Source organism: Haliotis cracherodii, unplaced genomic scaffold (assembly GCF_022045235.1).
Source record: "Haliotis cracherodii isolate W230 unplaced genomic scaffold, xgHalCrac1.p SCAF_7, whole genome shotgun sequence".
NCBI lineage: Eukaryota > Metazoa > Mollusca > Gastropoda > Lepetellida > Haliotidae > Haliotis > Haliotis cracherodii.
Genome location: NW_027266330.1, coordinates 44,689,593 through 44,701,787, shown reverse-complemented (window position 1 = coordinate 44,701,787; position 12,195 = coordinate 44,689,593). Strand labels below are relative to the sequence as shown.

General features: G+C 39.3%; 1 protein-coding gene across 1 annotated transcript in view; it reads right to left on the bottom strand.

Moving 5' to 3' along the window:
* The window catches only part of LOC139448586 (lysosome-associated membrane glycoprotein 1-like), a 36,849-nt gene that overhangs the window by 12,316 nt on the left and 12,338 nt on the right, over nt 1-12,195 (bottom strand). Inside the window, exons 4-6 of the mRNA XM_071230154.1 lie at nt 7,280-7,484; nt 4,464-4,652; nt 3,300-3,598 (exon numbers count right to left, since the gene is read on the bottom strand). Coding sequence (XP_071086255.1) covers nt 3,300-3,598; nt 4,464-4,652; nt 7,280-7,484 — 693 coding nt within the window. The remainder of the gene's footprint in view (nt 1-3,299; nt 3,599-4,463; nt 4,653-7,279; nt 7,485-12,195) is intronic.

Genomic DNA, 12,195 nt, shown 5'->3' with positions numbered 1-12,195 from the left:
TCAACAGGTTTGGCCAACCTGGCAGTTCGAAGGGCTAGGCTGAGGATAATCCTTTGAGCTCCACGAACCAGCCCATTACCAGCCACAATGTCAGAGCGATGTCAACCTGATCTTTTGAAGAGCCCTGGGAAGGAAAACAGTAGGCAGGAAAGTGTACACTTTTAGGCCTTCCCAGGGAATGCTAAGAGCTTAGGAACCGGTACCACAGATATATAGGTCTGGGCCTAGATTTTCGAAACGATCTTAGCCCTAAGATTATCGTAAAGTTATCGTAAGGAAATCGTAGGCTATCGTAGCCTATTTTCGAAACTATCGTAGCCCTAAGATATCTTAAGTTTGTCGTAAATCTAAGATAGCCCTATACCTGTCGTAAGTTTATTTTATCTTCATCCAAGATGGCGGCATACTTTTCCATAGATATTGTGCCAAACAACTAGTCCGCTTTACGTTCAAACATTGACATTTCATTTTGTAAAACTGAGTGATTCAAATTGACACTTCGAAAACACGAAGAACGCATCAAGGATTTCACGTCAAAAATGTTCTTAATCGCGACAGCGATACACATAACTGTGGAGTCGATAGCTTACATTATTTTTCTATCCGAGTCCATACTGATGAAGTGTGAAACAACATACCTTTTCGATAATTGGGGAAGGATAAAAACGGAAGGTGTCGGCAGGCTACAGTAATGACCGTGACCTTATTGATAGTTTAGGGGGAGCTAATCTTAGTTCAAACTCTAGTTGAGAGTGGTTTCCCTTTGTATTCGCCCGGGACACCTTGCTCAATGGTACAGTTTTCATAAAGCGCAGAGTTCCGATGTTATATTATTGAGTCGCATTTGTGTCAATGCTTTAGTCTTTATTTTCGCATTTTATAAAATTATATCAATCTACATATGTAAAAACAACCATAAAGGTTTCGCATATTTTTTTACATCTAAAATCGTGCGGGACGGGTGGTTTTAATAATTGAATTTTAACTATACAGTGTAGTATTTGTTGACTTAACAAGGAAATACATGTGATCAAATATTTGTATACAATATCTAATATTTTTCTTGCAAAAGTAATTGTAATTTGTTTCGTTTTAAATTCAATACCTACGTTATCTATATCCTCTTGAAAGACAAATATTTGATAAAAAGTGATTAAAAACTGTCTGTCGAACAATTGCATTCTTTGAAAACAGGTGATTAACGGCATATAGATGTATTCCCTTATAAATTTAACAATTTACTGAAATTTTGACCGCAAATGTTAAGCACAGATTTTTGTATCGACAAATCAAATAAAAAATGAGTTCCCATGCTCGTTCTGGTTCTCGTCAAAATGTAGCATAGATTGCACATTGTCCAAAATTCACTTTCAAATATATGTTCGCAGAAAAAAAGTTTATTGAATGAAATTTACTGATCAACATAAAATACACATTTTCAACACAATAATCTTTGCATTCAATAAGCCGGTTTTAAAATATTTTGGTCTTTTTAATATTTAAGTCTACATCTTCCCGTTTTATGTTTAAAAAAAATATAGATATCCTTGAGACCATTCAGACAATAAAATCGTTGTAACGAATAGGGTCAACGGACAAATACTAGTAAATGATCCTTAGCAATTCTGTCAGACAAGCCATACATCATTGAACTACGTTCTGGAATAGATTTGACACATTACAAAGTATTTCGCTCCTCAGCCAGATTTAAATGAAATCAGACAAATCAGTTTATTAGCTCTACTTAATTTAAAAGGATAGAAAATTACTACATTATATGTATGTTCACGTTAACTTGTGGCGTGTTCCGTGAGACAACATAACTTGACAATTCCTAAATTATCTCTCTTTGCGAACGAAAATTAGTGTCACTTTTAAATTTTGAAAATAATTATGGATCTAGATAGATAAACAAATAATTTCATCATCTAAATACTAATAGCTTGATATTGTATTTAAGTCCTTGCTTTATTCATGAAATATATTGTATACATAAGTAACAAAACAAACTTAACAAGCTTAGATTGTCATATAAACTTGCTTGTGGGTGCGCTGCTTCCTGAACAATTTTTGTTTTGTGTGTTTCCACGTATAATGTTGGTGTTTACACTAATATAAACTTGACTTTTGACATAAACATAAAAATAAACAGTATACATCACTTAACATCAGACTTGAACACGCATGTTAAATGCTGAACGCATATGCAGCTGGGAAATCCCCGTGACGTCACTGGGAAACACCCCGCTTTTTCAATCTCTAACACAAATGAGTTCTCTGTCAGAGTTACGACAGGTATCGTAACTCTGAACGATCTGCGACAGGTTTACGATAGTTTCGAAAATCTATCTTATCTTAACCTTAAGATATCTTATCTTTGAACGTAAGTTGTTAAGATTTATCTTAGCTAAGATCGTTTCGAAAATCTAGGCCCTGCATCTGGAAGGGAATCCCGCACGTTGAGACGCCCAACGCTAACATTGTTTTCGTGCATGGGTGATTCCCGTGCACCCTTTCGAGTTGAGTTGATTGGTTCAACTGTGTCATATGGCCCTGTGACGCAGGGGTAGCATTATGCAGATGGCTGTTACAATGAACATGATGAATGCTCGTTCCACCCGTGACGAACAGGTCTGGATGTTGATGAAATATAGTGATAGCCCAAGGGACGCAACTCTGCACAGCGAATGAGGTTGACAGCTGATCTCACCAATATTTATCTATCATTGATCCCAAACATTGTCTTATGCAGTACAACTTTGTTGTTGTTTAACGCTGTACTCAGCAATATTCCAGACATATGACGGCGGTCTAGACCAGACAATCAGTGATTAACATCATGAGCATCGATCCACGCAATTTAGATACAAAGACTGCTCCTCAACAAGCCTGCCCACCCGATCGCGTTATTGGCCTCTTATGACGAGCATAGGTTGCTGAAGACCTAGTACAACTTAGTCCTACCCACTCTAAAAGCAAGTCAAAAGCAATTCTGGTTTGACATGTATAATGGCATCACTTATGGTATCATAAAACACATATCAATGCGTATTAAAACTTTGAAACAAAAGTTCCAGGCTTCTAGCAACATCAAAAACAGTGTTATAAGCATTTCGGTTTAGGAAAACATGCCTAATATAGTTTAACTTTGACAATGTTGTGCCTGTAGCTACTACCTTTATAACAAAGTTTTGCCCGTGAAGGCGAGACCTTCAGATGTGAAAACATTACCAAACTATTAACTGTTCTAAAATACTCAGTGGTGCTGTTGATAGACAGGACAAGTATGACCAACTCACAGTTTTGTTGTCCTTGGTTTCATACATGATGGACAATTGAATGGCTGCATCCATGCGAATACATGTGTCATTGCCATTAGAAAACACATAGTGATTAAGCTGATCGATGGGCCTTGTTGTGGTGGAATCACTGGTTGGAGTAGCATCTGATGTCATCTGTGTTGACTCAGTCGATGTGTCTGGCTTCTCTGAGGTGGTAGGTTCTTCTGAGGTGGTAGGTTCTTCTGAGGTGGTGGCTTCTTCTGAGGTGGTGGGTTTACTTGGGGACGTTGATTTGACATCTGCCTCACAGTGCTCCACTGAAAATATTGATACAGTCATTCGCAAAGATTTTTATGGGTAAATGCCTCAATAAGAAACCTGATGGACAAATACATACACAAGTGTATAAAAGGTTTGAATATTTCAAACCGACTTTGTTAATGCTGGGGATAATACCATATTGAAACTCAGATTCAGACCTCTTGAACACATTCAGATGTCATGACTGGTTTGAAAATGCATGTGAAAATTCAGCTTCATGGGGCAGCGGTTTCTGAGACGATGTCTACAGTGAAAGGGATTGCATTTTGAGAGCTTATTAGAGCATGGTTAAAGGTCGAATCAAGGTCAAATAGACATTCTATCTTGTGACCTTGACCTACAAATGACATTTGGACGATGGGGATTTGGGGTTGATATGGGGTATGCTATGATAACTGCCATATAGTAAGCTCTAAATATCACAGTGTGTCAGTTTATGTCGAAGGGGGATATTACAGTCATATAACATCATAAAATTGTTTGACATTGTGGTGACATATAGGGAAGGAGCAAAAAACACTGGCACACAAAACAAGAGGCCCCTAGGGTCTGTATCACTCACCTGGAGATTTACGCAATCATCACAAAATATACATTTGCATTGAACATGTATATAACTGCAAATATTTCATAATTTTGACTCTGTCAGCATTTCAAAAGGGTGGATGGCAATTCTGACAGCATGACCCGGTGAGGTAACAATCCAAAAGCCCAACTATGTTTGTTTTGAATAAATACTGTTAGTTGCGAAGAAAGATCTAACTTTATCCTGAGTCCTGAAGTTCAAGGGTTGTTATCAGCTAAATCCTCTCTTCAAACACAGTAAAATGAATGAATAAATGCATGAAGAAAATACCATACCATCACTGCTGAAAGCTCCGTTAGACACGTTGAAAGCTTGAACCTGTAGACTCTTCAGTGCAAGAAGGACTGTGTATGTTACGTTGTCACTAGCAAATGACTTGAACTTCACTTGCTGTGAAGCATCACACCTGTAGGACTGGTCCGACTTGGACAATGTTGTTGTCCCCTCATCATCCACGATGACATCTGCAACATACCATGCTTAGTCTCATTTCAAAACATCACATTTTGCCAAAATGTCATTGAAGAGCTGAATTAGTGAATACATCACCAAATCACACAGGCAAATCCAAGTGCAAGGTGCATTAACTGTATCCGTTATTTCCCTTTGATTACAGATCATCATTACAACATGTATTAACAACAATTCGCAATTCAATCAACTATTTTTTTAGGATAAATTAATCCTACACAATACCTAATACACATTCCATGCAATTTCTACCAAACAAGGTTCTTAGTGGTCTTAAGTCCTTATGTGACATCATAATCATGATAATGCAGTTTAGAACTAGAACTAGCAAGAATCAATTTTCTTATCAACTGACTACAATCAACATTCACTAGATTTTCTAACATTATCATAGTGTGAAAGTTAGCATCTTGCCTATCATAAACGGAGAAAATGAAATATATTAGGCTAAAAAAAAATAATTCTTTGTTCTCTGGCACCACCGCATCATCGTAAAGTTCACCGCACGTTTCGTTTTTATTTCAATTTTCAACAACAAAAAAATCATTAAATATTCCCGTCTTAAACACAAGACCCCAACAGTGAAATGCTACAATACTTAAAAACAATGTGATCCAATATAACATGCAGTTACTTCCCTTTTCAAGCGCACTGCTTTACTGCACATCTCGTGTGTTATGGTCATGGCGGCAATAGGAGTTGGTGTGTTTGTTTTGCTGTTTGCAAATTTGGTCAATGAAAACATTAACTTTGCGAAACAACATCACTAGACATGATGATGGTATTCAAATACAAATTCAATGGTATTTGTGTACTGTATGTGGAACAATGCTTCATACGCAGAGGTTAAGATTTACAATTATATGTGTATTTGTCTTGTAAAATAAGGGGGAAACCGATGGTAAATTATATTCCCAGTCTATAAAGCGAATTGGAATGAAGCACGTTTGCAATAATGCAGAAAAAAAATACATCATATCCCTTCAGCAAATTCACGAAAACGAACAGATTATAACAATTAGGGCTAAAATTGGCCAAAACAAATTTGAGATAAACCATCACTAGACCTCATGATCTACCGATTAAATTGTATTCCCTGTTCTGATTAGATGGGCATTGTTTTATATGCAGTAATTAAGACTACCGTGCGTCTAGTCTCATAAACTAAGCTAGAAGTAGCAATCAGCTGTAGACACGTTTCTAGGAATCTACATGATCTACCAGTGATTCGGTCAATAATATAATTTTAAAGAATTTTGATACAATGAGCGGAAGAATTGTATCTGAAACCATTATTTTATCAGGAATAATTTATTCCAATATCATGTTAGTTGACGCTTTACTATATATATGTGTGTGAAATAAATTAATAACCATAAGCTAGGCACTTTGGTTCAGCTGATCGCCATTGCCGGATATTTTTTCGTCGATGCTCCCGTGCCCGCGATTGTGAAAACTTAATGTTGACAGATAATGGTCAAACTATAACAAATATGACTTTCAGCAATTCAATGTATGGCATTTATGATATATGTATCCATTAAAGTTTGTTTCAAGACAGCAATATGACTGTGGTTGCTGTAAATAACAGTGAGTTGTGCGATCTTCTGATCACTTCACATACGATTTCGCCAAATGAATTGAAACAATATTGAATGAAATGTTGAATAAAATTAATATAATAGATTACAAACATAAGTCCAGATATATTATGAACTCTTTTAACAGCAGACAGTGTAATTACGCGATTAATTTGCGTACTTCAGTAAGGATTTGTTGACATGGTATTTCCGGTGTTACATGCTCACAGTAAAGTCTGTGCTGCGGAAAAAAAACCTCAACCCTGTGTATAAGACGACCTGCCCTGAAAGTTTCCTAATTCTAGTTATGAAATACGTGCCTTATACAAAGCGATATATGGATTTGGATTATTACTACTAGTTTGTACACCACCCTCCCCCCCCCCCCCCCCCCCAATATTTTCAAAAGATATTGCCTGAGAACCAATTTTTATTATTTTTTCAGCCTTAAAACTCCAGTTGAGGTACTTTTGCTCCAGATTATCTGTGGATATGCAGGGAATTTATCTAGATCTGCTCAGAGGCAAATATTCGGCTGCGAACAGTCAAAATTTCCAAATTGGAATCGCAAATATCCCAATTCATATTATAAAGTAATAACTCATGTTATGGCTTGTAGACGTGACTTGTTCACTGACCAACTTGAGCAAAATAATATTTCTTTTCCAAATTGCCTGCTAAGGGTTTAGTTTTCATTCCTGGGTAAATCCCTGTTATTGTACGAAGAGTAAGTGGGGGAACAGAGGGTGGTAAGTAGTGCAGCCACCAACCACAGGTGAAAGGTCACTGCAATCCCATACTACTACTAGGCCAAGGCAGAATTCTAAACGTATTCTCAAGAGTTACTACCAGAAACACACACTGGATAGCAGCTTCATAGGATCTTATCCAGGATAGAGAGTCAAGCAAATCATCTGTGATGGTTGCTACTTCCAGTCACTGTCAAGTTGTGGTTTAGTGGTAAACTGACGAGGTCAGCAAGGAAGAAATAGAATTTGCAGAATTTGGGAAAGTTTGGAAGAATAGGAAACAGGACTCACTACTGGTAAGATTTTTGTTGGGGAACATCTTGTCATCAAACTGGAACATCATGTCCAGTGCAACAGTCACAGAATCAGTTTTCTTGCTGAAGAGTAGAGTCCATTTAGCACCAGTCTTGTTGAAATTGATGATCAGTTTCGCTTGATTTTCTGCACAGGACCCACTTACAGAGTGCACATCACTTGCCTTCACAGAAGCTGTCACCTGGCAGGGAAAAACAACATGATACAATCTTGAAACATATATTTATCAGTGTGTGTATGTGTGTGTGTGTGTGTGTGTGTGTGTGTGTGTGTGTGTGTGTGTGTGTGTGTGTGTGGTTTACAGAAGCACAAAACTATAGCAACTTATAGTGTACCTAATGTTTCATTGTAAAAAGCAGACTTGAGTCAGAAACAGCTTTTCACTTTTTTTAACACAGGACCATCGCAAGGCATTGTCTTCTTTGACGTAAGTTAAGCAGTGAATGCATTAAGGAGTAATGCAGGATAAGTAAAAATATGGCATTAATGTATCCATTCTCTGTCAACAAAAAGTTCATTTCAAGGCATAAATAGTCAAAATTTGACTGTGGTCGCTGTAAAAAATGCAGGGTGTAGTGATCTACCACACGATTTTGCTGAAATTAATGGAATGAATATTGAATGAAATTTAGAAAAAATAAAATGTTTAAACTTATCCTATCTCACACTATGCATTTATCCCACGGTAGGATGGTGGGGCGCAGATACCCTAGCCTGTAAGGACTTCAACCGTTAGACGTACACGAGTAAGCTGGAACTAATCAGGAAAATTCAAAGGATTTTACAAGGATTAGTGATAAACTCGTGTAAGGGTTGCTTAAAAAAACCCTCTTTGTGCTACCAAGAGATATACATCATGGCATCGGGGAATCATGTGTTCCATGGTTTCTGGCTGGTATGGCTGGTCTGGATAAGGTGTCTGCTAATCCATTTGCCGCTCCTGGTATATGTCTTGCCTTTATCGCTAAGTTGAGCTTGTCTACCAAAGGTGAAAAGTCAACTGTAGGAGGGCCTCTGATTACATCGTGTCTTAAGGTGTATAGTGTATGCAACAGTTGAAATGAGTGTCCCGATCATCAGACGTTGGTTTCTTGACTGTGGGGTCCAATGAAATATTACCCGGATTACAGCCTCGTATTCCAGATAATTGATGTGGTAGAGCTGTCTGCTTCTGACCATAGGTCTGATGTTACTTCCAAGTTGAAGTGAGCTCCTCGACCTTAAAGTGAGGTATCCATGAACAGCAGGGTTAGAAATTGGCACTAGTCCTACAGTCCATGCAAAACGGCCCAATAGTAAAGGTATCCTAAGGATTAGTAGAATTTTGCCATTTTTAAAGGTTTTGCTACTACCGCTGAACTGGTGGTTGTATTCCGGCTTGTGTAAACAAGTTCCTGCGCTAACAATCGATTCCACTGTCCATCACAAGAGGTATTTCCTCAATGTGTTCTGGTACTAGGATGTTAGTCTGGCTCATTAGATTGGATCCTAAGGAATGGAGATCCTGGAATGGTTGTAAGTCGGACTTCTGATAATTTATTAACCAACGTAGTTATGTTAATAATTTCCTGGTAAATATTGTAGTCTGAGTAATTGTTGATATCCAGGCTTGAATTCCTTCATCCAGGTCAAATGTATTACGGATTCCTGTGTGACGAACAGCAATTGGTTTAGTCATAGTCATGGGTCGAAGCAATTCCAAACGGTAGTGTACCGCCAGTGACAAGAAGGGTGGTTCTCCTTCCAGTTGTGGAAATCCAAGCTGTCCTCTGTTGACTGGTGGCAGTTGGAATGGGGTAGCGGAGAGGTCGTCCTAAGTGTAATAGCTATTACCATATGTAGAACGTTGAACTTCCGAGTTGTTGATGTGGAGATGAGTTCGCCTGCTCATCGATGTTCAAGAACACATTACACAAAAATTGTGTTATAAAGCGATGGTAAAATCTTGACGATCGTGCGTGTGATCTAGTATCTCATAGAAAAACGATGCTATAGTTTACCAGTTGGCTGATCGTATGAAGCAGGGTAATCGGGACCATGTTGAAGAGCGGTAGTAGTAAACATCGTGCCTTGAGTGGACGTGGCTAACATTAGGATCATATACTGAAAAAAAATTTAAAAATCGATATTCACCAACTCTCGTCTTGAATAAGTGAGGGATGGCTTGTCCTGCCAGGTTGAACAGTGACGTGTAGAACTGGTGAAGAGATGATGGATTCCAACGCCTTGGCACTGAAAAAGCGCTGTGCATTCCCGTATCGATGCAACGACAAAAGGAGTTGTGAAGATGTGATAGACCGCGTGCATAGTCATAGACAACTACTGTAACGCTTCACACAGCTCGCATGAGATCGGCCTGTAAGAAAGTCAGCATCGTAGTCTTGTTTACAAACAGCAGTCTTGGCTTGATGTGTAATTCACCCTTGCACAGAACAGGAAATAAAGCAGTCTTTCCGATCACATGGTCAAAAGCTCCAAACACACAAGCGCTGTCCCGTGTAATGAAAAACACCGGTGTAAAGGCAGTCAGTTGCTTGTTGAATATGGGACGAAACCGGTGTGCTAGAAACCATCTTCAGACATCGAACATCTGCATCATAACCTTGTAATGGTGATTTCTCATAGGAGATTATCGTAAGATGATTCATGGCTGGCAGGCACGTGGACCGGATCCACGAGGATCCCGGTAGAGAGAAAACGTTAGTATCTCAATCTCGACATACGAGATGACTATGCCTGTAAGAGACCAACAAGACCAGTTGGTCAAGTTCGCTGAATTGATTGGTGCAGGTCATCGTATCCCAAGACGTAGACAGATGCTCGTGATGACAATCACTGGATTGTCTGATCTAGACAACGGAATGCAGCAAAGGCCTTGTCCAAGTTAGCGTATAGAAGTCAGATGCACGATGAGAGAGAGGTCTATTGATTCTGTGGAAGAATGACGATCTTATGACTGAGGACGATCCGTCGTTCGTCTGTTTTATGTAACAAAAATTATATCTGGGATAACATCTTTGCAGTAAAGTACCTGCTCGTACTTTATGAGGTTGAGTCCCATCCCTGATTCGAACCCACACTGCCAGAGTAAGGGACCTAATCGCCAGCACACAAAGTCAGCGATCTAAACCACTCAGCCACCAAAGCTTCCTGCAGGTAAGTCGTACTAGCAGACGAGATCTTGATCGGACGATATATGTCGATGTATCAATTTATCCATGTGTCGATGTATCGATGCGTTGATGCATGTCGATGTGTATCATAGAGTGGAGATCCCTCGGTATCGATCTGTAGGAGAGGCGAAACTGTTGATCCTCCGAGGTACAATCTGACGGACTGTCCATCCAATATCAGCGTCTAGTCGATAATGGTGAAGTATTGCGATAATGGTGAAGTAAGGTGATCTGTTGATCTGTCGGTCCCTCGGTCGTCTATGATCCAACAAAGGATGATGGTCCTGTCGATCCTCCGCGGTAGGATCAGGTGAAGTGTCAACATGGTAGTCCATGTGTCGATGCATCGATGTGTAACGTCAAGTGGAGATTCCTCGGGTATCGATATGTAGAGAAGGCGAATGTCGATCCTCCGAGGTACGATTTGGCGAAATATCCATCCAAGAACAGCGTCTTGTCGATAATGGTGAAGTATGGCGATCTGTCGATCCCTTGGTCGATACAATCCAGCGAAGGATGATGATCCTGTGAGTTAAGATCCGTCGACAGTTGGCTATCACTTTCTCATCAACGATTGTAGTGTTTTCGGTCAGAGGGGTTGTCGCCATTAGAAAGCCAGAGAGATGTAGCTTTATCCTCAGAGCGCTGCAGAAGCGATGACCTGAGTAACAAGCGTGTTGGGGGAAGAGGCAACCCTCAGTTGAAGGCTTGACTTCCCAAGCTGAGTAAAAGGCTGTAGTCCAACACGATGAACTGGCCATTTAAAAGCGGCACGACTGTAGAAGCCAGGCACGTGCACAGGGGCGGGAATCACAGCAGTCAAACGAGACGGAAACCGAACCTCCTCTACGGATAGCGATGTAACCATCGCCAAATTGACTATAATATTTTGTTAAGCAAGAAAACGAAGGTACAGCCACAGTGGATAACACAATCGTTTGGGTCTCAAAGCGGAGGAAAAACAACATGCACGAAAACCATAAACAACACCTTGAACCAACGAACAGTCGCCTTTATCGAACACTAAGCTAAGTTAGTTGAGATCCAACTCTGACATCGTTAATAATACCACTCTCTCTCTTCGTGGTTATGGTAAACTTTAGTAGTGAGGTTGTGTATTTAAATTTTATAGATAAAATATTAAAAAAACCAAACAAACAAACAAAAATTCTCTGTTCAAGAATAACGTCCGAACACCATAGCGATAGAATTGAGAATGAGGGTGCTGGATATGTCAGGTGATCAGTTCGCTGGGGTCGTGTCACACGGGATTTTAGTGGTGTGTGAACCATGATCACAGTGGTGATTTGGTGATGTGTGGGATGTGTTTGGGTGAGTGGTGTTTTTGAAGTTGGAAACTTTGTTCTAGGACGTTTCCACACCAAGATCGAGGAATTAGAGGAAATGCATAGTGTGAGATAGGATAAGCATATAAATATACAATTTATTAGAAAATTTACTATACAATAGACTACAATGATATACAATGAACACTTTTTATAACCAGACAGTGTAATTACAGATTACATTGCATACTTAGTACAGATTTGTTGACATGGTATTTCTGGTGTAACATGCTCAGGGTACAGTCTGCGATGGGGGGAGCCAACTCATTATGGTGTTTAATGCATAATATATCCACCAAGGAACATTCTGTTTGGTTTAAATGCTGAAGAGCCTTTTGATTGTTCTTGGCAGTCCTTGTTACTGATATACACT